Consider the following 27,576-nt stretch of genomic DNA (forward strand, 5'->3'; position numbering starts at 1 on the left):
AAAAGCAATTAAAGAACAATGATATATAAGAATTAAAATCTCCTTCAAAAGAGATAAAAATAATTGGAGTAAGATGAGTGTTAAAATACAAATTAAGAAGAATGCATGCAAAAGGAAAAATAGAGATGTACAAATCAAAATTTTAAAAGACCCGGTATGATTCCTAGAGTTACAAATCAAGTTTAAGGGGTCAAGTCTAAAAATGCACTTGAAATGAGGAAATTTTTAAAAACTTTTTAAATTTGATTTAGGTTTTAAAAGTCAATTAGAATATTTCTAACTTGAGTGGTTTATTAGTTTCTATATTTAAGTAATTGAATTTTCTGAGTATGGATGTAGTTTGGGAGCTTTAACCTTACCCATGCCCGATTTAAGTTTGGGTATGTTGACATAGGCAAGGTTTGAATGGGTTAGGATTAGACTTGGGTTTTGAATGGGTTAGGATTAGGCTTCGGTTAGAAAAATTTAGTGTTTGAGCAACTTGTTGAGACCTGAGCTCACATATTATTATTTATTCATTATCTTTAAATTATATTATCTATTTTTTTATTTATAATATAAAAAATAAAAAGGGCAAAAAATAAGCTCTAAGATTTCTTACTTTTAAATTATCTTGGGCTATGATTTATCATTTTTTAATTATCTTAAACTAGTAGATTCATCATTTTTTATTTTATTTTATAATTGAAATTCGAGTTTTTGGATTGTTATTTATATCAAATTTATAACTAGCAAATATTCTAAGTTTGGGAGACATTTAACTTTTAATCTTTCATTTTATAATATGGTTTATTTGATATAGACTTCAAAATAATTATTTTACTTAATAACTCACAAGAACCGTGGGAACCCGAATTGTACATTGACATGAGTTGGTAATTCTCAACCGAACTTAGATTAGATTTGATATGGATGGGATATATTGATGGTGGGTTTGGTACGGGTTAGCCTTCTAACTCACCAATCAGCCCAAGTTACAGCCTTACTTTAAAGGCTTTTATAATTTTGTTATCGGGAGTTCTTATTCGAAGTGTGAATATTTATAAATAAATTATTTAATATTTGAACAAAAATATTCATGGAAGACAATCATTTCTTTCTAATTTTTTTTTTTTTTTATAAGATTATGTAATTGTTTGTTTATGTATTTGTTGCAGCCCTATTAGTTTAATACTAGAAATCACCAACTTGGAGAAGATTGAATCTAGAGCAATTGAAACTGAAAAAAAGGGCTAATCATTGACAATGCAAGAGAACACGTCTGAAAAGTTCACAAGAAGCCAAACCCACTTGACCCTACACGTGCTTGATATGTCAAGCAGCTCTATCAGCCCAGAAAAGACCATTCAGGCATTAGAGACCGTGACTTCCGCTGATTCCAAGGGTTGTTTGTCCACTTCAGGCTTCTGCGGAACCATTCCATAATTTCTCTAGACAAATTATAAGTTGATGGCGCCATTAATTCCGTTACAAGTCACTCTTCCCTAAAACTACAAGGACGATTCTGAAGCATAAGTTCATCTCAAGAGTACTTAATCACATCACTTAACCAGAACTTTGGCTTTCATAAGCAACTGATCTCAATGCCCAGCAGCAGGAAAAGGATATAATCAGAGCAGCAAACTATCACAATCCAGCTTCACATTAAAGGATCAGTACTGATTCAATTAACCAGCTGGTACCAACTGCCACGAATATATGACTTAAAATATGCTTCCAACTATTGTATAGCCCAACAGGTGAAGTCATTATTGCTGAATGCCACTGTAGTTTAGGACATGGGCATCATTTTTAATGGTGGGAAAACTGTTAGATGTAAAAGAGATGGTTTCAAAAGTGCAATAATTAATAAAAAAACCCTTAGTGTTTGTGACTTTGTGCATGGAACTCATAATTCCATGTTTTATAAGAGGTGGCTCCCCACAAGAGCGAGGGCTGTCATAGTGCAACACACTCATTGCCGCATTATAGAGGGTGTTCTTTGAAAAAAGCTAGGGCAACTTGAGTTAAATGGGCTTTCGTTAATTTACACTTTACTGGCTTGAACTGAAGGAAGAACCTCCCTTTCTCAGCTCAACAATATAATTGTACTCGGCAAATGGATGACCAAAGGAGACTTATGTAAGAAGTGAGCTTGTTTGGTCAAGAAGAATTCTCCATGGTATTCAAGGTTTTGCTTGATTTTCTAAGAAGTATGAGGGAGGTATGTACTGAATACCGGAATTTTTTGGGCATATAAGTTGATAGATAGATAGAATGTTAAGACTGCTATTGAAAATTGAATATGCTGCTTACCGCATAGAAGTTAAGTTTTCAATGCCCTAGATTCAGTAGTAATTAAAGCATTTGAGTGCCCAACTTTTCAGTCTAAATGCTCTCGTTTTCAGTATCCTTTCCTTTTTTATCTTCTTCTGGGGGTGCTCTTCTTTTTGTTAAAAGTTTTGGAAATTATATAAAGAGTTATCATTGATCAGCACAGTTTGTTTTTTCCCTCTAAAAACTTGTAGTATCTATCAGAATACAAATGAAAAGGAAGGGGATAAAAATGATGGGTCGGTAAACAATTCAGAGCATCATCTCTCACAGCTAGCTAAGAAAGTTGTGTAGTGCGTGAAATGCATAGACAAACAAGGCACATGCCCAACAAGGAGGAGCATGTGCCCCATGAGAAAACACATTGGTAGTTGTTTTGGTATGCATTCATACCGTTGTTAGCTAGTAGAGAATAACTACAATATGTTATTGAATATTTGATACATATGCATTAATCCTGTCGCAATATAATGATATGTCTTATAAACTCAGACTAGAAACTTTCTCCAGGACCAATTTGGGAAGAGTATTCTTCACGTTACAAAGAAAAAGAATAAAAATAAAATAAAAAATTCAGTATTGCTTCATTTTTCTCCTTGCATGAATATATATTATCCCTTTGTTTCCACTCTCCAGTGCTCTCTCTTTCGAAATTCAGTGATGCAGTGTCACAACTTGCGCGCTGATGCGTGGGAGGTACAACATTGTGGATCCCATGTAACGATTCTTGAACTATAGCAATCATATAATAAATAATTTGGCAGGCAGGCACTGTGGATCCCACTAATGAATAGTTCTGAGATATGTTTCTGGAAACAACCAAAAATGGTTTCATATCATTTTGTTATAATCAAACTTGTTAGTTTGTGAGATTGATGGCGTTCGAACCTGAAATTTCATTAATCATTTGAGCTTGGAGCTCCAATCTAGGGTTATGCGATTGTTAATTCTTGCATGCACATGTTTGCCTATTTATGTTGTATGACAGGCTTATCAAACCTCTAATATTTCAAGGTAGGGTCCAATATTTTATGAATTAATTCTTTGAAAAAATTAAAGATATTTAAGCATTATGTTTTATGGGAAAAGTCAGTATTATTTTGGTCAGAAAATCTAGCATTAATCCTCAGCTTGTTTCAATAGTTGACAATCAAGACAGAAAACTAGGGTACATTTCAACTGGGTATTCTTCATAAAGGAAAATGATGCATTTCAGAGTCTGTAAGAGAAAAGTTGTTTATTTCCAGATTAGGAATAAGCTATAATAACAACCCAAAAATAAACAAGTACGTTGCAGAAGGATAACAAGTTTCTGATAGATGAAACAAGGGAGAGGGCTGAATACAGGAACATGGAAAAAGATTCCCATCAAGGAATGGAATCAAAGCAGCATGCATGCTCCTCCAGACCTAACAGCTCTTAACCAAGGTTTTACAGGAATCCCAGTTGACACCAACGCTAGGATCTCTCTCCGGCTGCCATTGCTCAGCCAGTAACCTCTCAAGCTCGCTGGGCCGACAAGGGATTGTTAATGCACCCTCATGGTCAAAACCATATTCCTCAGCTGCTTGCTCCAAAAGCCTCAAGAATGGTGGGTGAGTAAGAAAATTGAGTGGAACCACAAATCTCTTAGGTTCCTGGCCATCCACTGCAATCACTGCAAAGTGTCCTTCCTTGACATCAGGTGGCACATATGCTGAGTCAATAGCCTCTTCAAGATCGTCATAGTCAGAAGCTGATTTCTTCCCCAATGAAAGGCTCTTTTGCAGCTTCTCTACAACAATCTTAAGCCTTACAATGCCGTTCTTTTTCTTAGCACTGTTACTTCTAAACTTAGCCATGACTTGCTTTTTTTGATGAATTCGTGGTGCTTTTCCTTGGTACTTCTGCTTGATTTATATAGGGTTTTGAGGAGGTTAGAGACAAGGTAGACTGTTGTTCTAAGGACAAAGTGAGAGAAAATTATAGAGCTGAAACGGCGTGGGTAGTGTAAATATGGTAGACCACTGCATGTGATTGAGGCTTTTAGATTTCACCTCCCATATGAAAGGTCCCTGTTAGCTAGTCATCTCTGTCTGCAAATTATTAACACGATTCAGTTGGTAGCTTCTCGTTCAACCCTTTTTTCCAAATCATACATGTTTCATTTTTACCACTTTTGCTACTTAATTGTACTCCTCATCAGTGTTACTGGCTGTGGCTAAACATTGGGAAATAGAACTCGATTAGCATATTCATCCATAAGAGGATCTTTCTGTCCCTTTTATAACATGGAGCGTTTTCAGTTGCTTTAGGCGGATGTGATTCTACATCTTATGAGACGGATATATGATATATCATTTCAAATTTTCATGCGCAGAATGATTGTGTTATATTTCTGGTTTTTATTTTTATCGATATTTATATTCTATATATATATATATATATATATATATATATATATATTTTCAGTGGCTCATGAGGTTTAGAACATTCAGTAGAGACACTGATGTGCATTACTCCAACATAGATCACATGGTTCACATAAATAAGTACATGTATGAATATGGCAAAATATGATTCAGGCAGATGGGGCATACCCCAATTGAAAATACAATTCCTTGTTTGGTGGGTGAGGCCCCAATTCAGAAGCAACCTCTAGACACCTGCAGAGATTGATATGCTCTAGATTCCTCTACAAGGTCAATGTGCTCTACCTCTAGATGCTTCTATGATCTCCCCCAATCTTCTAAATTTGCATAATTATTGAGTGAAATGAACTAATTAGCTAGTGTGTTAAACTAGTTATGCTGCATTACCTTATTTGTAAGTACAGTGTGGGCTAGTTTACTTTTTGTGGAAGAGTAGATGGCATTGATATTAGTCAGTCTGGTCCTTCCTGATCCAGCTAAATGTTGAACCTCTAAGGAGGCCAATATTTACTAGGGTTTGAGAGAACTTTCACTTTTAGTCTCCCACCAAACAAAATCCTATACAATACATGTATATGCTCCCTTACTTCCGGTGCAAACAACAAATTCATTGCAGTACTGATCCCAAATTAAGGCCCCATATGTTATTTCAAGCAAAAGAAAATTTTGAAGTCAATTAATTTGGATTGCGGACATGTTTTTGACACAAACTATATATACACCGGGCTGAATCTTGTTTTTTGTACTTAGCTTAAAATCTCTCTCTCTCTCTCTCACTCTCTCTCTCTCTCTCTCTCACACACACACACACACACACACACACATTTCAATGATTCTATGAGTGTTTAGTTAGGTTGGCAATTCCGGACAAAATTCCTAAGTGTCCCCTAACTCGGCTTCCCAATTCCTCTTCAGACTATTTAACTTTGAAGAATAAGATTTTACTAAAAGGCCGAGGTATGTAGCCGAGTGTGTGGTAATTGAATAGGAATCAACCTGATTTTTAATCTTTAAATGTGTTAGAAAGTTGGGAGAAATGGTTTTTTGGTGCAAAACTTTTATTTCCCAGTTTTTGGATTGATCCAACTAATTTTTTTTTTTAACAAATCTCAACCATTAGATTGAGGGCTTCTTTTTACACTTTAAAAAACAATCTTCTCTCATTTTTCTGCAGAGTGACTGTAGAAAACGTGGAGAGAGTAGCCACTCCATGTGTTCTTCATTTTCTCATCTTGTTTTCCTAATTTGGGGTTTTTGATTGCAAAAAAAATCCACTTCTCTTAAGGTTTTCCAAACTAGTTTTTAATGAATTTTCTTCAGCAATCAATGGGTTGATTTATTCCTTTATTCATATCTCAATCTCTCATTCTATTTCGGTTTGTGCAAAAAAACCAATTTGCTTTTTGTGTGGATTCAAGAAGAGGCCGAATTGAGCTTGGTGCGGACTCCAAGTGTGCTCCGGAAGAAGAAGGTAAAAAGCTAAAAGTGAAAGTACTAGTCAAGTAGTCCGGGAAGGATTGGTTGGCTTGAGTTAGGTAAAACCTTGTATTTGGTTTTTATTCTTCATAGTGGAGTTTTTCAATCGGTGATAGGCCCGTGACTTTTGATCTCTTCGGAGGTTTTTCACGTTAAAAATCTGGTGCTCATTGTCTCTTTCTCTCACTCTACACTTTGAATTATTTTTTGTTTTTGATATCATTGATTACTTGGGTATACATGTTGAATTGAAGAAATATGAAGTGATATAAGTGTGATGATCTATGGAATATCCTTAATAATTTTTATGTTCATTTTATTTAATGATATCATGGAGTTAATTGATATGAGTTGAGGAGATGATTGTTCTTTTGATTTATTTTTGAGGAGTGTTGAAGCATTTGTATGTGTTTTGCATTTATAAATTATTGGGAGAATGTTGATGCATACATTATTGCTCATGGATGTTATGCTTTGTTGAAAAGATGTTGAGAGAGAAGTTTTTTGACATTGAGATAGTCTAAGATTAGGTAATCTTTGTTGGGAGAATTTTAAATTGTTCTACAACACTTATTCACCCCCCTCTAGGTATAGTCCATTATTGAGATTCACCTTTTCAGATTCTATGTAAATAAATGATACAAGATAAAAACTCATATCTAAGGGTTAGGAAAAACATAAACGTTTCTCACATTTCCATATTTCAAAGGATCGTTAAACAAAATAGCAGTCCATTTTCATTGGACATGCAGCAAAAGCTGTACGCCTCGAAGCAGACTTCTTCGATCATGGTCCTACAGCAATTCAAAGAAACAAACAAGTTACACATCTAACAATAATTTCTTCTCTAGGTTAAATTTAAATATATTCTGCAATGTCACTCTTGACTTGATTTCTGTCTATGGCATTAAATTAGATATTTCTTCTCGTGCCAGCCCCCAATGCTTATCATGAAAAGCCAGCTTGAGTCAAATAAGAGGGCCCATAATGTATTTTGCACATGAAATCGCTTGTCCACCATGATAAAAGTGTTTATTCCGAGTCCCGACTCTCTGTATCAGGTGAGCTGGACAAAAAAGCACAAAAAGTTCGCGAGGGGCATGTTTGACGTGGGAAGTGTTCATGGGGATTTATCTCTTGCTCTTATCAGATATTTTGCTCTTCAAATTCTCCGCTAGCTCTTGCCTGAGCTAAGAGCCATTAATTATTGAAATTGGTCCACATTCCATGTTGAGTTTATTGTTCTTCGGTGGAAAACTAACATGATTGCCACGACAGTTAAGAGGTTTAGAGGGTAGATGAAATGTCTATTCTTTATGGTAATAGAACTTAGTGTGGATGACACAAATTGGGTGAATGCATAATTGATTTTATAAATTTTGAAATGGTTCCAAAAAGAAAGGTTATCACTGTTGGAATTTATATATAGGTGAATGGAAATTAGAACACATTTTTTCTTTTGGAAGATATGTTTCTTAATAGACACAACTTGTTTCAAAAGATGTGTCTAGGGTTTTAAAGACATAACCTTTTCCAAAGGATGCGACTCCAATGTCTCACGGCACAACTATTTAATGGATATGTCTAGTGTCTTAAAGATATATCTCTTCTAATAGTCATCAATAAAATTTATAAATAAACTTACTCTTGTATTTTTTTATTCACTTATTCATTTATCTATTATAAGTTTTTTTGGTATTTAAGATAATATAAATCACCAAGTGATTTGTCATTTCTTGTGATTTGAAGTTCTACTATCACAAGGAAATGATTGTTGTTTCCTAAGAGACAATTACGTACCAATATCGTAAGCATGTATTTTAAGTTTCCAAACAAACCTTTGTTTTATAAAACATTAGAAAATAATTTTAAAAAAATTATTCTAAAAAACACTTCCTCACACAAAGCCTAAGAGTTTTAATTAGTTAATCCACAAATAAGACTAATTGATATAAAATAGGATTAAGTAGTGATGAATAATAATATTAAATTTTTTTTTGCATGTACCTTTCTAAATATGGTGAGATTTCATTAATCTTCTTCTAGGTAAGAAATTATAAATTTTTTATCTCTTTTTCTTTAGTCTTTATTTCTTTATATTTCATTTTACTTTAATTTTTTGGTTCCATAGATTTTAGACCTTATTTCTTAAAATCTAAATGATAAAAACCTGACCTATTTATTTGATTGTAGATAACCGTAGATATTGTCCAATTTGAGCCAAATAGGCACTCATAGCTTTGAATGACATCTACAGAAAGAAGCTCATACACATAGCATAAAGAACTTCTTCTTTCCCTATCCAATACAAGATATCACAATTACTCTTCATACCGACACAATGTCTTTATTGTGTTTCACAAGATTATAAGCTCAAATATCATCCAGGCTAAAACCTGAACAAACTCTCACATTAGGGTTAGAGGTCAATTCTGATACCATTATATAATAATTTACTCTCAACTATATGAATATTGTCTAATTTAAGCTCAATGTACCTTTATAACTTCGAAACATGTATACACAATTAAGAGAGTTTATATATATATACTTCTTCTAAGGAACTTCTTCTTTTTCTATTTGATGTGGAATAGCACGGTAACTATTCTAGGGTTGCCCCATATCACCATTTGGCTTGTACACCCTTACGTATCTACATGCATGGTCGATCCCCTTTTATTATGCACATATTTATACACATGCTCTTAATGTGCCTACTTAAAATATACTTAAAATATCCACATTTCAAGATCTACCGAGTGTACCTTACATTCAGGCTCCTGTTCTACCATTTGAAACTTCCCATGTTAGAGCGACTAAATTTGAGTTGGGGCGTCATGCATTTCTTATTTTCACATCACACTGGTAGTCATCATCAAATTATTTGGAGATTGACGGGTCACACAGGAACCTTGTTCCTCAATATGCGGTATCTTGCATGCGCAGGACATATTTTTGCTTAAAAAGGACAGGCATTACAGGCCCTACAACATGCATCTGAAGCTTATTGATTTAATCGGTGATTGGCCTCTCATGAAATAAAAAAATACCACCCACCCATCAACAGGCAAAAAGGAAATTATAACTGCACTCTTGCTTGTTTCACCAACACACAGTGACCATGTTCTTATTATTCGGTATCATTTCTATGGGCATCTTCCTGTCATTATTCTACTTCTAATCATGCTTTAAAGTAGATATACTGTAATTCCAATTAATATTTATGAACCCTCCTCCTCAAAGAATGATTATTATCATACTGACTGATCATTAATTCCAAAACTGTAACATGATTTCTTGTGCCCGAATGAAATTCCATTGCCAGGAGATGTTATCTGAACGTGGGATTTTACCCTAAAATCTATGAGAATTAATGCCCTTCACACATTTATGCTTATCCCATATCCTATCGGCATGTGGCCTGCATTGATTCCACGAGTCTCCCATGCAGTTGACTGGGGAGAAGACCTATTTAATTATACAAGTCCTTAATTTGCCTCCTAAAAACAGTTTAATTTCTTCCTCCTGAAGTCCAGTTAGATCTGCAAGTCAATTGGAATTGTATTCGAGTCTTCATGGATGTATCAGTCAGCTGGCTTGTTAGGTATGACTCATGGTCAAGATCAATTAATCTTACATTGTGGGTGGGTTCACCATTTACACAACTAGGCGGAAGCCAATAAAATCCATGTCGCACTCATGCTACCTGCCAAAACTCCACCCAAAGAGAACATGGCAAGGCACGGTACGATATATGCACATGCAGTACTGGTGACGGCGTGCTCTACAGGCCGCGGGTTTTGGTACCCATTGGAGAAAATAAGTATGCATGCAATACATGTTTCCAGCACTGTTAGGGAGCTCAAAAATATCAAACAAATTAATACGGACAAGGCGTGGATTCTTGTGAAATGGGGATAGATATGGGGCAGACGCAGCATAAAATAATGATTACTGTGATGGGTACTGAGAAAGGCCATACACTCGAAAACAACTACTACTAGTAATAATTGGAAAATATCTCTGTCTGTCAGAAACCTGACATTTCTATTTCAAGTGTTATGAGTGCTCACTCAATACTCAATAGCAGCTGTATCCTTTCATGAATTTGGAAAGAAGTACTGGGAGTTCCACTAAATCTCTAAACCAAAGGGGGATGAATGAAACGTTCTATCCGAAACATTAATTCCACGAAAATGTCATCTCAAGGCGCCCAGCATATATAGCACATCATGAAATAGTACCTGCAGCTCACTTGCAACTGGAATTTTTGGATCAACTGCCCTGCCCTCTTAAATGACATAAGGGTAGGTTTAAGAGACAATTAATTAACTTTTCCTTTGGAGAGGTGGCAATCAGCTTAAACTTTTTACAGAGTGTTAATGACACTGACTAGGTATGCTGCAGTGTCACCACCCCCCCGCGCCCCGCTCCTCCCCTATCACTAAACGGTAACTAATCTCTGTGTTTCTCCAAAAAAAAAAAAAAAAAAAAAAAGTTACAAGAATATTGTGATTTCATTGGAAAACACGGATCATAAGAGACGTGAGAGCCAGGATTTGTTCCATTCATTAGATAGAGGAAACCCTGTGAGAACATGCACTGCCATCTTCCCAGTATAATAATTGAAAACATTTGCACAAGAGGATCGGTGATGAGTGATGACCAGGCTGCCCCTGAAAAACCAGTCTGATAAACAATAAAGCTGCCTTCTTTAGGTTGTCTTGCATACATACGGCTCTCTTCCAAGGCTCAACAGACTATCACAAGCATGTGTTTTATCACAATAGCACAACATATAGCTTCTGTGAGCCCAGAGATCACCAATGGGATTAATCAGATGCAAACAATAGCAACCCGTCTTCACATGGGTCAACTGACTCTGATACCGTGAAAAGTTCTCAACAGGCTATACTAAAGAATAGTTTGTCCAGTTCTAACACCCCGGGGTTTTGCACATGTGATCATAATAGATGGCAGATTATGCTAAGAATCATTTATCAGGACAAAGTTCAAAGCCATGTCCATATTCCATCACAGAACAAAGCCCAACAAACCAAGAGGCATTCGATCAAAGGCAAACTATCACAACATAGCTTCACACCAAAGGGATAGACATTTCACTCAACCTGCCCACCCATGGTTTGGCAAGATAGAATTTTGGAGAAACCCCAAATAGATAATAAGCCCACTGGTGTCAAGGGATCCTGTGCTGGATATACCACTCTGCCACATATTGTCATTACCCACCTCCGTCCGCGTCGGCCCAAATTGACTATGGGATCCAGAGACTCCCGATCTAGTATATAGCTGATTCCAAGGATGGCACCTGGTTTCCGTTTCCCAAACATATCGTACGGGCTTTACTGCTAAGCTTGCCAATTCCAAAGACAGTTCTGGTTTCCCAACAAGGCGGCCCTCATTTATATCACAGCAGCAGTAGTTAAGATCTACAATAAATCACAATATAACGAGCACACAATAAAATAACAGTTGGCAAGTCAGCACCTTAGATATCTCACTGACTATTAATCTCCAAGAAAATTTGCAGTTGAATAGTGTCCATAGAGAGAGAGAGAGAGAGAGAGAGATTGCCTTGGAAACATTTAATTTATAAAATGATAAAATACATAGAGGTATTCTAACCATTCAAAGTTTGTTCTCGCTACAAATGTGATTCTATCCTAAGATCTCTAAACATGTAAGCCTATCTCTAAACATGTTAGCCTACCAGTGCAGATCCATTTACATGTGTGCCGAACGTACCTACATTTAAAATATTAAGACTCAGTCCCAATCCGAAAAGAATGCCTGCCGACAATGAGCTTACCATACAGCAGGTGAGTTATAGTCTCTAATAATAGGTTGGTTGTATCTAAAAGCAAGTGCTCAAGTGAAGCACAAAATTAAGAATCATGGAAAATCTAGGATGATTTGGTACTGCCCTCCAACAGTCATATATTTATTTTTGGGAGGCTGGAGCCGCATTTACAAACAGAGAAGGCTGTAGAAAATAAGAGGTATGAAAGCATTATCAAGCTGTGCTGTGTAGGCCTCCAGCAAACCACTTGCGGTCACAGCTAAGAGAAGAGAGACCCAGTGCTGCAAAGAGTGGTATAAAACAAATGTATCAATAATCCAAGGAAGACAGTACTTTCAAGTTACATTAACAAATCTTCCCTAAGTTCTTTTTTATAGGTCAGTTGGAAAAGCATATTAAGAGACTCCTTACTGGACACACACACAACAAGAGGAACCCAAATAAGGCAATACAGTCGCGTTACACTGACAAAACTTTAACAAGTTCTGTCTCTCTTTCCCTTGGATTAGTTGGAAAAGCACATTATGAAGTCTTAGAAACTCTCCTCAGTACAGAGAGTTAGACTAACTATTGAGTAAGCCAAATAGGAAGGTACTAAGAAAACTTTCCCAAGCTCTCTCTTTCTCTCTCTCTCTCTCTCTCTATGGTTAGTTGGAAAAGCACATTAGCAAGTTCTAGAAAATCTTCTCACGAGAGAGAAAGTTAGACTAATTATCAAGTAACCCAAATAAGATGGTACAATCGAGTTACACTAACAAAATCTTTTGGTTAGTTGGAAAAGAACATCAGGAAGTCTTGGAAAATTTCCTTACTACAAAGAGAGTCTAACAAAACTTTCCCAAGTTTGTTCTTCTCTTTTCTCTCTCTCCCTTTATTTTTCTTTTTGGGTTAGTTGGAAAAGCAAATTAGAAAGTCTCCTCATCAGGGGGGTGGGAGAGAGAGAGAGAGAGAGAGAGAGTGAGTCCTACCTGGGTAATTATGTATCCAGTTGAAGCCAGAAGTGGAAGAAGGATTGAGCAAGCTACAAGGACAGATGTTATACCAGCTGCAGTACCTTCAATGGTTTTCTCTGGAAAATTTGCACAGGTTAGTGGTTTAAAAGAGAAAGCCCAAACAGGCAGAAAAGATAATACTTACTGCCAGTTTTGCTCCACCTGAGGACACCATACTTGTGACCAACCATTGATGCCTAAACATAAAAGCAAAAGCATTCAAGTGACTTGTCAAAATTTCAATGAACAAATAAGAAAAAAAATATGCAGGTAGTTGCACTGAAGAGGATTATAAGCAAAATAATATCTATAGCTCCAATATTTCCTTTGTATCCAACAAATTCATAAAGGAATTGAAGTTCCTTTTTCTCAATATTTTATGCGTATTAAACTAGCAAATTATATAGTGCCATCAGGTAATTTTAACCATAAGCCTTTCTTTTTATAGGCAATGGTAACCATAAGCTATGGTAATAGGCAACCCTTGCTTTCCCACCCCACAACATATTCAATTTCAACTCTTTAACTTCTAAGAGTATTTGGCCAGAGAGATGGAAGGAAAACTGTAATTTACTTCACAGGCCCATAGAGCTGGATAGCAAGCGTGCTTTTTAGCTCCAAGTACACTCCAAATCATCATATATTAGTTTTGCTTTGAAAGACTCCAGAAACTTATGCATCCTTGGACAATTTAACAAACTTATTGTTCCATAAAGTAGCAGTTCCAGTTGAATAGGGTAGTGTGTGTTTTTGATAATATGTCAGAACATATCAAAAGTTCCAAGGAAGTGTAAACATCACCAATGTTTACTAATATTGTTCAATTGAGACACATCAAATTCCCCAATCCAATGTGCCACGGGGTGTAACTATAAGGAGCAGGTGCCACATCACATCACAGGAAGAAGGTTTAATTTTTCATTCCCCTCAACAAAAATTCCAGATTACTTCTCAAAAGAAAATTTCCATTAGAGAGAAGATAAGTACAAGATGACATATCGATCAAACAAAGCATATGGTACAAGAGCCCAGCAGCCGTACAAAACAAAAGCTTCTACTGAGCAAGGTATTACCCTTAACCCAAAGACCTCAAGCAGGGCAAAAAGGCCCTACGAACTCAAGACGGATAAGGCAATGATCTTTCAGATCTAGCTGACATAGGCCTCAACCTAAAAGAGAAAACCATATCTTTAATCAAATCAAACATCCATTCAATTCAGAAAAATATGTCTCAAAGGACCTCTTCATCAAATAGACACCTAGCTGACATAAGCCGTAACCTAAAGGAAGAAACCATATTTGTATCCAAATCAAGGATCCATCCAATTCAGTGTATGTATCTCCAAGAGCCTCTACATTGCATAAACATCCAGAAAATCATCACCCAGGTGACACCTGAACATGACAAGTTCCCTAAGCCCATCAACAAGGCCATACCCAATCCCCAAATAAGGCCAATAATTTTGCTTCAATGGCAAATTGTTGACCTCCCTAATGATCACTCCCAAAGGTAATTTGACTAGGATTTCTCAATAAAAGTCCACTAGAATTGGACTTAAGGCAACCTACCACGGTTGCAGGGGAACCCATTGACATTTGTCATCCACTCTCCTCCAATTGTATAGGTCACACTGTTGTTGGGTTTTGAGTTTCAAAATATTACACATAATTTAATTTCCTCAACAAACGAGGTTCTAGCCAAATTTTCAAATTTTGGGACTTTATAAAATTCAACATATGCTATTAAATGTATCTACAGCTTCTATGTGATAATGATTTTCACAGCTCAAAAATTTAACTTAATATATAATGGCAAAATTTTTGTTATTTCCTAATAAAGACCAACATTTAATAATCTCTGGTTCCTCTCAGTACATTGCATGAGGCTAGAAAACACACTTGTATGTATGAGCATCAAAATACATTTTGGGAAAAGGCATTTTTATCACATATTAACTCAGTAAATAGTTGATAATGCACCTTGAGTTTTATAAAAAGAAATATGGACATGCTTGTGATTGTTCAACCTTAATGTGCTACTAACAACTTTTAAAATCTGAAGATACTAATTGTGCTCAAACAAGAAAAGTAACTAAGAAAGCAATTCCAGTCTAAAAACCATCACTCACCATTGTATCTCCAATGCCAAGGCTCAAAATTCCAGCAAAGGGGGCAAGAGGTCGATCATTGTAACCAGAAGACATCCAGATAGGAAGTGCACATCCCAATAAAAGTGAAAAATGGCTAAACATAGCAAAAGACAAAAGGGTTATCAAATTAGAACTTATTCAAATCAAACATATGCACTAATGATTTTGAGCATTTGGGGAAAAACCAAATCATACCTGACAACAAGAAGATTGGAATCACGGTGATCTGTGAAAGCATTCATAAACTGGTGCACAAGTTGTCCCAAGGGCCAAATTCTCCATACCTGTCTACAAAAAGTATGGTTATGCAAGATTTACCAAGAGAGAGCAAGAAACAAAAAAACATTTTAACATTGTTCAAGCACTTATCATAAGAAAATATTACGATATCACATTGAGGATACCTGCGAGCAGAGCAAGGAGTGGTTGAAACATTTTAACATTGTATATGCATGTGAAATATCATAGGTTCAGTAATGGAGATAACGATGTTAACTTATGCGCTTATGCCAGGCATAAATATAGGAAGTGATAGATTTTGTCATTTATTATTTATTTTGGATATTTTATTATTTATTATTTATTTTAGAGTCATTAATTATTGATAAACTCTTGAAACTAATTTTTGGACATTCAAACACTCATATTTGAATCAGGTTCAAAACTTTTTTTTCCTGCTTGAGGAACACCTGACGTGATTTGAGCCTGAATAGAGAGATAGGGATGATTTATTCTTGATATAATGTTTGCATCATTCCTGACTTGCATTACTTTTTCTTTCAGATGTTCATCAGTAAATCAAATCAAATGAAGGACAATGCATCAATTTGCCCACAAGGCACATAAGTAACAAGTACTGATGTCTAAAGGTATGTGATATTATGATTATTTGTGTAATACTGTTTTGATAAGTATAACTTAATTTATGTGTACTAAAATTTTTGCAATATGCTCCGATGGGTTTGTGGGAGGTTCCAAGTTCAAGTCCCATCAGGGACAAGAATTTACCTATCCAAAAAATGGAAAAAAAAATTGCAATATGCCCTAATTAAAATTTCCAAACAACTCAATTCAACAAAGCCTCAATCACAACAACTACTTGGGGTCACCTGCAAATTAATTTTGTATTCATGGACTCTATCTAGAATCCTTATGGAGTTTTTCACACACATACATGTTTTCTGTAACAGTACCTTATTTTTTTGATGGGTAACATTGCTATAACCTACCCTTATAAATTACACACATTTTCTAAAAACTTCCATGCTTTCTGTCCAAGTTCAACACATCATTATCCTTTTCTAGTATGCAATATATACTGCAGTACCAACATAAATCTTGAGTGATGGAAGTGAAAGACAAGAGCCACAGCAATTAAACTTTATGCAATGTAATTATTTCTTATATGTTAAGAAAACATCATAATGTCAGAATCAACTGTGAGCAAATATGCTGCAGAACTTACTCGAATAATTTCTAATGTCAAGAAAGCTGCCAAAGCTGCACCGAAGGCTAGATCAAGAAACTTTGGCTGGAAGAAGAAATGAATAGTCAATAGAATATCTAAGCAAAATGCTAGAAGAATAACATATAGCCCAAATGAAAAAGAGAGATGAAAAAAATAAAAGGAAAACAAGATAACAAAATATCCTTGTTCATTCACCTGGAAGATAACAGCAGGCAGAAACATCGAAACAGCCATCAGATGATAGTATTTGCGAAGAAGAATCCGCTCCACTTTACTATTCTTTGAGATTTTGTAAAACCGCAGAATTGATGCATATATAACAACCACCCAATAAATACACAATGATAGTCTTTTAAGTGGTTCCGAGAAAACAAATTTGAATATCCTGCCATAAAATAACTGATGCTAAGATAACAGGTTATCCAGATGAAATAATGAGATATACAAAATCACTTAGTATTGGAACAAAGCTATGATTATCAGCAAGAAGCAGCCGACCAAATTAATTTCCAAAACAAACATATGCAAAATTTAGTACCCTTGATTCAAATAATGTGCACATGAATTACAACAGACATGGATGGGTTAACAAGATGACAGGCAAATGGGCCAAAATGAACGGATATAACTCAGGACTACTTTCCAAGATGATCCATTCATTGCCTGTGAATAAGTGATCAAATTATATGTGACTCAACAAAGTGAGAATGAGGAAATCAATGTGAGTTATGAGGGGGAGAAATTGGCTTGAAGAATATTAGTGATTGCATCAAATTCCTAGTAAGGTAGAGCTCAAAAAATCACCTTACAATTATTGACCCCAACAGAAGTTTTAATGCAAATAATGTTAGTTCAAAAACATAAAGATAAAGTAATCCACACAAAGATACATGAGGTTTTAACGTGATTTGGCCAACATGCCATGTTCATGGATGAGAGAATCATTGCACTATACCATATAGAATATTACAAAGAACAAAAACTAGATACAACTATTAGGTTTTCAAAACATTTCATGTTTCCTCACTCCTTATATTTACACCATGAACCACAAACTCCCTTGTTCCACCAGGTTGTAGTTGACTTCAAGCTGCTAAAGAGTTGAATTCATTCCTTCAAGCTGCTAAAGAGTTGAATTCATTTGATGTATATTTGTGTTGGAAGTATTAGAGTATGGTAAATGGCTATGATAAGTAAAGGAAATGGAATTTGGGGAAAAAAAATCGAAAAATGGAAGAAAATTTTGAAAATATGAATGAACATTCAAAAGTCCTCCAAGATTCAAATGGCCCCTACATGAAGTTTGAACCCTAATTCTTCCAAATTGTTTTTTTTTTTTTCGCTCGATTTTTTTCACTTTTATTAGACTTTTTGGTAAACTTACTTTGTAAAAACCTACTCTAAATATCCAACTAGGGTTTTGATATAAAAACCAAGCATTCCAGACTAAGAATGTGGCAAGTGATCTCGTAGCCATTATTCTACCTTGAGACTCTTAACTCTCAAACTCTTTCAACAGCCTTCTTGGAAGTCCTTTCTGTAGAAAGGCGTGATGCATTGAACTGCTTGTCTCATACAATTTTAAAGTAATCCATTAAGGGGCATGAAGTGTTGTGTTGCATATGTGAGAGAAAAGTGTAGGTGCTAATCGGTATAAGACTCTTAGGGTAGGTGCACCGGATTAGGTAAAGTAGGTGTGTCCGGATTAGGTAAAACAATGTACCTTTTCTTTTCAAATTTTGGAAATTTATTCTAAGGTTGTGTAACTCAAGGTTTTTTTACATCAACAGAGCTTCTAAAAGAATCCATACATATTTTTTTCAAGTATATTTGGTGTTCCTTGTGTTGACTGATCTTTTTATATTCCCGATTGAATTAATTGATATAGAAGAAAATCCAAACAAATTTTTAAATTGGGATACATGAAGCTTGAACTATTTATTCACCACTTCTAGGTAGTTTTGTTATTAAGAACAAACTTTCACATTCTTTGGTTCAAAATAATCTCAATGACTTGTTTGCCTTTTTATCTACTTTTATTTTTTCAAAAGATATAACATTTTCATAACATGTGTAGAAATACCCAAAGCTAAAGGAGCCCTATTTTACAAGCACTTTCATGTGTTTTGAAGTGTTTTTAGGGCTTTACAAACACATGCATTATATTGAATCAATTTGAATGTTTAGGATTTCAGCAATGGTTGTATAAAAGACCTTGAGATATAGGTGTATTGAGATTGATGATCCATTAAGATTTAGAATTAAATGCTCCACCAAGAATGAGCACTCACATGAATAACAATCACCCGTAGAATTGAATTTTCATTAGTCATTGTATTCTATGCGCATACATGTCATTTCCTAGCCCTATGCAAAATGTAACATAGGCCCAAACCACCAGAAATTATTAAAAAGAAATTACATGCCGTAGTGAGGCCTCCTTTCCACCCACCCTTCATGGAAACAGTTCCACAGAAATATTACCAGGCAGTATAACTTGCAGTCCTAAAGCTTAGTACCACTACAGGTCAACACAAAAATCTTACAACAGTTTCCCCAATGCTGTAACTTACAAGGACCATATTTAGTAGGCAGGAATAGGATGTAAAAATCTTATTCTCATTTTTTTTCCTATTTTTGGAACCAACTAATAAGATAAGTGAGTGTGATAACTTATCCTGAGTCTTGTTTATATCACCTCTATATAAAATTTAATAATCTTACTAAAGAGATGAGATATTACTTATCTCATGAATCATTTCACTTTTCTATTTTCCTTCATTACTTCAATCTCTCCAGCCTCTTTCTCTCTCTTGTGAAGTAGTGTGATACAACATTTATTATTCCAAAAAATTAAATTTGTAATCCAAAAAAAAAAAAAACAAAGTAAAGAAAATGTATATGTATGTATGTATATATATATATATATATATATATAATTTAATATTTATTTTATCTATTATTAAATTTTAAATGTTTTAGCTATTAATATTATTAATTTATAATGAAAAGCCGTGCAGTCTTAGTATATATTCTATCATCTCTTGACCACTAATCCAACATAACAAACAAGGCCTTAATTTTTGTAATCATATAACGCATGCCCATGCATAACAAAGTATTGACACCGGATAAGATACACCCATCTCCTCCATTTCACATGAAACCAATGGCAACCACTTTGTAAATTCAAAAACTTGCTCAACTCCACCTCAGATGAGATGATAACAAATAAAATGCACTAAAGTAAATAAATATGTCAAAATAAAATGAAGCATGAAGGAAGTAAATACCATAACAGCGGATGCATATGAAAATCCAGAACAAACTGCATCCATGATGGGATGATCACAATCAAGATAAATGCAAGGGAAGTATGGAAAATAAGAGATTTCCCAATCTCATTGCACACCCTTGCTTCAGAGTGACCAGAACTTGCAATGTGTTCCCAAATGTGAAGAAGAAATTTAAAGAATATTGGAAAAAGAAGAAGGCCAAGCACCACTCCCTGCAAGTAAGAGAAAATCCTTTCTTATCCAGTTAAACATTCACAACCAGTTTCATAACTCAAAGAACCATACCTGAATGATGGTACTAATCTCACTTCTTTTAGCTCCATACTGTAAGTCTAATGGTATCCAGAATCCATCAATCTGTTCAAACAATTACATTGCCTGTAAAAATGAATACATTGCTGACTTTTCCAGGAATAAGTAAAAAACACATGACAAAGAAAAGAACTGACCTTTGCAATGGTACATCCTAGCATGTCGCCAAAATAGAGAACCAGACCAGAAGTCACCAGAAGTGCTTCTCCTAAGAAGAGAGAGAAATGATAGTCACTGAGGAGAGGAGAGGACAGGTAAAATTAGGTTAAGCTAAGCAAATTAGTATTTTTCATATGAAAACAGGATATATATATATATATATATATATGTACATATAGGAAAACTAGATATTTATTTTACCTTTTGTGGGGGACATACTTTTGTACAAAGCTCAGGATGTACAAAAGTATATCCTCCACAAAAGGAAACCATTGCCACAGTGATTCAACCTCCAGTGTTGGCATATAAATCTTGACAGACCCTTCCAAAATATCAACCTAACAATGCTTAAAATTTGTTAGAACATTTATACCAGGCTACAACTCAGAGTTTGAACATAGGTTTCCAAAATGAACATAGGTTTCCTATTTCAATCATATTTTTAAATAAAAACATTAAAATGTATAAAAACAATTAAAAACAGGTAAATATTTACAATATTCATACACTTGTGACGGGGGTTACTTTTATACATAAATTTCAAGTGCCAAGCATTTTCAGTGGCAGGAAGTTGTCTTATCACTAGTACATTTTCTTTAAAAAGCAACAAAAGCTATTTTCATATGCATGCAACTGATGAGAAAATGAACGTTATCATTATCATAAGTTCTAAGGTTATTTTATCATTTTGTTAAATATGGAAAGCTTCTGCATTCAGCGAACAAAAATGATAATGGAAAAGTAGTAGCATGATACACACCAATGGAAGCACATGATGGAAAAGTATTAAGAACATGCTGAATTAATTTCGCAGCTGCCACTCCATGAAAGAGCACCCACAGTAACAGTAGTACTGTGTGCAATCCTGTAATAGATGAGTGAATAAAAATATTAATCATACATTCTTTTGTTAGCTGAACTACAAAAGATATAACATTAGTAAGCACCTTTGGGTTAGAAATAGTCAGTCTAAATAGAATAAGAAATTAAAATGAGCACCTCATCATATCTCAAGTCTCAACCCATGCAAGACAAAAATGGTACAGTCGGTGCAGAATTGAGAACTCACCATAATATGATATTATAGCAAAAGACACACAGCACAACACTGCACATGAAACCACGCAACTTGAGCTAAACTTCAAACCCTGAGGACTGTTCGAAGAAAAGGAGCAGCTATTGTTGGGAGAACGCCGCATGAGTAAGAAAATGAAAATAAGCACACCGAAGCAGCTGGCAGAAGTGGCCCAATATTGCACTTTCAGATATCCAAGCTCTAAACAAAAGGATTTAACAACACTGTCAATATAAAGGATAATAGCACAAGAAAGTTTGTGAGATGGAATAGAAAACACTTCAGTTAATGAAAATCCTGAGAAATCTTCTTTGTAAGATAGAATGGAAACCATTATGGAAGAAATAGGGAGTGATCAATTGAAAGCCAGAACAACAAAGTCATGCACAAAATTTGTCAAGAAAAAGGTCTAAATTGCTCCTTTTGTTCCACTATGACACAAGCATATTAACTTCAACCCTTTTTTCATTTTATTGACTAAAAGGTACATTCCCATTTCCACCCTTCTTTTAATTAATTCAATGATGAGTTCTCCCTCAACAAGATCTTGATTATTCTATTCAAACAGTTAAATAAGGTTTATAACAATTTAATATTAAAACTGCATAAAATAGAAATTATACATTATCCATTTTTTTTTATAGGCAAACAAAATTCTAGTTAAAGGCACCAAACCAAAAGAGGACACACCCTATATACACAACATGTGTACAAGGGGCACAAAAGAAACAGGAAAACCAAACTTCCCACCAAAAAACAGCAAAGCTAAATCAAGCCATCTACAGTCTAGACTATCAGTAAGCTCTATCAATGTACAATTTTCCAATTCTAACATAAAGATATTTAATGGAAATTTCCTTTAGCTTTTGATTTGAATGCTCTTCTCCATTAAAAACCTAATCGTTAACCTCTCTTTAAATACACCAAAACAAGCAAAAGGGAGCCAATTGTGAAACCTTTTTATGCCATTTATCTAGCCACCGAAACTCCGGTCCAGCAGAAGGTCTTTGACTGAGATGGGAAAGACCTGCATAATGTTATATCCAAACACAAGATTTCTTTTCATTTTTTAACTTAGTACAATCTCTTTCCCCTATCTTTACAAGTACTATTGCATTTTCCCTTCCCTCCATCCCCTAATTCTCTGGGTTTTTTTTTTTTAATGAATTAAATCCACCAGAGAACTCATCCACAGTTGAAACTAATAGACTCTCTTCCCTAATGGAATAAACTGGGAGTTGCACAGCAAGTAAATCTGCCCCATTTAACAAATACAATGCAAGGTTTATCAATCCCAGGCATTATGATGCAATTTGAAATCTTGTCAGTTTTAAACCTTATGGATTTCTGGGATCATGGAATTTATAAATAATACCATTGTCAAATTCAAAAATAAAACAATCCTGGCTCCTACAAAAGAACACTGCCTAGCATTGTTTAAAATGGGTAACTCATACTTAAATCCAAAACATCCAAACTTCAATTTAATATGCAAAATGCCCCAAAATTAAAGTTAGCAAGACCATAAAAAATTGTTCTCCATCCAGATTTTCTATAATACAATGCAACATAACCGATAAGAAAATTGGCAAACAATATGGTATCATTAACTGATATAAATGTAACAAAATTACAAAATTTCTTGTGCGTCTTACCAGAATAAACATGTGAGTCTAAGTTATCATTTGCTCAAGTTAAACTCAACACAACAAAGCCATATCCCTTGTTAAGCATTGGAAATTAAGTTTTTCTCATGATATTAACCAGTGTTTTAAAAGGCTATTGAGGCTTGCCTCAAAGTGAAGCTATGAAAATTAGCCTTGAGGCTAAAGCATCAGTACAGATAATCAAGGCTTAAGCCCATAAAAGCCCTATTGAGGCTTATGTCTCAAATATTCAAAAGGTTTTAATGGGTTTAGGGCTTTTATGGGCTTTATGTATATATATATTATAAGATGTTTAAGCCTCAATATTAACGGTTTAATAAATTGTGCTTTTATGAGATTTTGATATAGATTAATAAGTTTTGTCTTAAGTTCAAGACTAGGGTTAGATGTACATAAATGATTATTCAATGACTATGATAGGATTTGTTGATTGACATAGCTCCAAGTAAGGAGAGGAAGCCTGTTTTTTATTTGTTTTATATCTTCTTTTTTGCTTGCCTACTTGTGCTATTGTATTCATAGTGTGAACTCTGATGCACCCTTTTCTTTAGGTGTTGTTAATATATATTCGGTTTTTCCTATTAGAAAAAAAGCTAGGGTTAAACCTTTTATAAAGTAAGGCTTAGTTAGCCACCAATTAATCCTTTAAATGGAGGGGGAAGAAAGAGCTTGGGAAGAAGAAATACAGAAGTTGCTGGCCATTGTAATGGTTGAACTTGATATAATTAATTTCATATTACTGATAAATAAAGAACGAAAGACCACTATAATTGATGGATGAAGAAGAAGAATGTGTAGACATTAACAATGATAGCGATTGGATACGATTATGGTTCCTTGGATGATCCTTACTAGTGGTAGCAATGATAGTTTTGAAGGATATTTGATGAAGCTATGAGAGAGTTGAATTTAGAAGACAGAGAGAGGAATTAAATAAGAAACTATTAATACTGATAAACAACTAATTTGATTATTACAAAGTGCATGGATTTCTTATGTTCAATTTTCATGTGATTTATTAATATATTTTTTTCATTATCATTTTTCTTTTGATAAGTTTTTATTTATTTAATTGTTAGGTTGAGGCTTACACTTTGATCCACCTCAAGGCTTATGCCTCACCTCATTTGGGGCAAAACGCATCAAAGCTGCCTTTAGCCTTTTAAAACATTGGTATTGACCCATATTTTTTTAGCCTTCCACTTGTTCTAGTGCCCCCTCATCTTAAATCATAGCTCTCCACTTCACTAGTCCAATTCCATCACTGATGTTAATGCAAATAATTGAACCATCTTACATTGTTACCTCTTATCATGAATTGATGCTACCTATAACTTTTCATGAAAGAATTCATGTCTTATTCCATCTCTTTGGGTACTCATCCACCTTTACATCCTGATTTAAGTTGCTCTCATTTTCAAATATGTTCCTTCTTCTAGCATCCAGTACATAAGCCATTTTTGTATGGGTAAAGCAAGAGAATTTACAAAAAGTAAACATTAATAGAGCGCCCCCAAAGTACACAAGAAGTATACAACAAACCCCTCCCCCCCACATCTTCCTCCCTTAATAAGAGCCCAGCCAATCATCAAATTCTACTAAAGGTGAAGGACCAAAAATTATAAACAACTAAGACTAAGCCCAAATATTACAAAGAAAAGAGTGTTTCAGCCCTTAGAACAGAATGCTCCTCATTTTCACATATCTATTGTTCTTTTCCTTCTAAACAGTCTAAAAGATCCATAAGGGAGTAGCATGCCATGCCTTTTTCCATTTTTTTACCTATGAAAGAGTTATGTCATCCTAATAGTGTATCTCTAACCTAAGAGGGTAACACCTAAGACACGGCAAATAGGGAAAACAATAAATGCCATAAAATCCTTGTCTTGATATATATAGTGAATAAGAATGTGATCAATGAATTCTTTCTTTAAATGACAAAGAAAACATTTGTTTGCCAAAGACCATCCTTTCCTCTCTAAATGATCCAAGGTTGAAACCTTCCCATGTAGCCTATCAAGCAAAAAATCCACCTTTAGCAACACCCAAGAGTTCCAAATAACACTTGCCGGAAAAGATACTAAACTTCCTAGCTCCAAAGCCAAGTAAAGGATTTTAACAGAAAACTTACCATTCTTTGACTATATCCAAATCATCTTATCTTTCTCTTCCAACACCATAATCCATGGTATTATAAGATTAGAGAACACTTAATAGATGGTCTACAATCTCATGACACTCCAAAGGCGCCACTCCATCCATCTTACTTTATTCCTATGAACCCCATCCAATGTCCCCCCTTATGAAAATCAAATCAACTAAGCGTCCATTTGGATACACTTCATTTTTTCTATTTTCAAAAATAAAGAATAATAGCAATTTCTATATAAAATATTAGAGCTCTAAGAGGCTTACATTGAAATGTTAATGGTTTTTAAAAACTAATTAAAAAAATTAAGGTTCTTAATTAAAAACAATTTATTAGCTCAAATTTAAATTTTTTTTAAGATAAGCATGTAAGGTAAGTCTACTTTTTTCATAAAAGTTTCTACATTTTATATGTAAGTTCCTAATTTTAAAAATAAAAAACAAAAGTATATCCAAACAAAGCATAAAGAAATCACTTCTTGACATCCATTGTCCATTAAAATTTTTAACATAAGGATATAAGGTAAGTCTATACTTTTTTCATAAAAGTTTCTACATTTTATATGTAAGTTTCTAATTTTAAAAAATAAAAAACAAAAAGTATATCCAAACGAAGCATAAAGAAATCAATTCTTGACATCCATTGTCCATTAAATTTCATCATTTGCTTGCCTCTCCTAATTATTTTATCAAACCTATAATCTATATATTTGAAGCCTTCCTCAATCCTCAACCAAAAACCATCAGATCTTAAAGTGTCTTTGTAGGTTACTCTGAAAATTAACATGTAGTCTAATTTTGACAATTGAAACTATATTTTCAACAAACAAATACAGCATGTACACATGGAATTTCTACCTAAAAATGCCGATTGGGTTTATCCAAATGAATGTTAGTACAAAAAGATAATGATGTGCATTTCATGTTTATACTCTTAGCCCTCACAAAGTGGGTTCCAACCTCTGAGAAAAGAGGAAACTTGTGGTAAGTGAATGCCACTGTAAATGATATAGTCGCACCTTATAAACATGAACTCTTCGATTTTGAAAATTTATAAGCATTGAAGGGAGTACTTCAAATACCTTTAATTCCAACTTCATGCAACGAGAATGCTCTTGATAGCTGAATCAACCTTGAGATCATAACAGCAGGCAGTGTAACTGCCCCCAGAAATATCCCTGACGAAGCACCTGGCCTGGAAATAATTTTTTTTTTTTTGAAAATGCAAAAAATGATTCAGAATTACAAGATAACCAATAACCTGGACGAGTATCATGTCATCCATAAACCCTAAATAACCGAAAGCTAAGTCATATGTGATTCTATTATACATATGCAAATGTTTACTAGCAACTACAAATTTCATTCAGAGATAAACCCTAATCCACCATTAGTCACCACTACCTTATGATCAAATTTAGGAAAACAGAAGACATTAAAAATCCTGAAACATAGATTTTCCACCGTTGACCTGAATGAGCAAAAGCGTCTACTCAATTGGACCTAACACAACTCTGTAGCATAATAATAAATCCATGACAATTTTAACTTTCTCCATACAAAAAGGACAAAAACTACAAAATTCACAAATTTCTTTCAATTTCTCTCAATTTTTTCCCGCGTTTTCTCCGGGAAACTCAATCCCACCCTCAAACCACCAACAGAAATCAAATTAAAAGCCCCAAAGAAAATGCAACGCAAATTTTGACAAGCATGAGGAAAATTCGATGAAATTTAGAGAAAATAATGAAAAAACCTGGTCTTGAAGGGGACAGAGAAATTGGAATTGTCGAGGCGAATGTCGAGGAAGAGGGCGGCAATGGCAAGAAGGAAGAGAACCAGGGCTTGGGAGAAAAGCGAGGAGGGAGTGGAGAAGAGGATGGCGGAGATGAAGAGGAGGACCACGGCTCTCTCGCCGTTGCACAACGACTGAGAAGCCATGGACAACGCCGTTCTAATGGCGTCTTGCAGACACAAAGATTCAGAGATAAGGGAGAGGCACAGAGAGAGTTTTGGCGCGCCTCGAGGGGGGTGGAATTAATGGTTGGGTGACTGCCGAATGCCGATCGACTTTTCTGTTACATTCAGTTTCAACTACGCCGGTTGGTGTTTTTCTCTTTCCATCCTTGTTTGTATTTTCTTTAATGTAAAATCTCTTGTCATATGACGAGTGGAACCAGTCATACTATTTGGGAGAGTAAACCGCGTTACAAAAGTTCAAGGGCCTGCGCTCCACGCCAACGCGCTAAACGGTCCCCTTTTTTGACCCTCTATGCACTCCAACACTT

General features: G+C 34.9%; 2 protein-coding genes across 3 annotated transcripts; both read right to left on the minus strand.

Moving 5' to 3' along the window:
• Positions 1–3,535: 3,535 nt before the first annotated feature.
• LOC117917137 (auxin-responsive protein SAUR50-like) lies at positions 3,536–4,162 on the minus strand. Its single transcript, XM_034833371.1, has one exon. The coding sequence runs from the start codon at positions 4,152–4,154 to the stop codon at positions 3,723–3,725; it is 432 nt and encodes a 143-aa protein (XP_034689262.1). The 5' UTR covers positions 4,155–4,162; the 3' UTR covers positions 3,536–3,722.
• A 6,999-nt stretch (positions 4,163–11,161) lies between these two features.
• LOC117916614 (dolichol kinase EVAN) lies at positions 11,162–27,424 on the minus strand. Of its 2 annotated transcripts, none has more exons than XM_034832734.1 (14): positions 27,045–27,424; positions 26,371–26,483; positions 21,468–21,674; positions 21,159–21,263; positions 20,377–20,447; positions 20,213–20,284; positions 19,925–20,139; positions 16,827–17,016; positions 16,629–16,694; positions 15,359–15,447; positions 15,143–15,257; positions 13,159–13,210; positions 12,990–13,090; positions 11,162–11,650 (listed from the first exon to the last, which is right to left on the minus strand). In XM_034832734.1, the coding sequence occupies exons 1-14, from the start codon at positions 27,227–27,229 to the stop codon at positions 11,624–11,626; spliced, it is 1,608 nt and encodes a 535-aa protein (XP_034688625.1). In that variant the 5' UTR covers positions 27,230–27,424; the 3' UTR covers positions 11,162–11,623. The 2 variants fall into 2 exon arrangements, with proteins under 2 accessions (XP_034688625.1, XP_034688623.1); XM_034832732.1 differs by lacking the exon at positions 11,162–11,650 and adding an exon at positions 11,792–12,302 and having other exon boundaries at positions 27,045–27,423.
• Between the last annotated feature and the right edge of the window lie 152 nt (positions 27,425–27,576).

Source organism: Vitis riparia, chromosome 6, assembly GCF_004353265.1.
Source record: "Vitis riparia cultivar Riparia Gloire de Montpellier isolate 1030 chromosome 6, EGFV_Vit.rip_1.0, whole genome shotgun sequence".
NCBI lineage: Eukaryota > Viridiplantae > Streptophyta > Magnoliopsida > Vitales > Vitaceae > Vitis > Vitis riparia.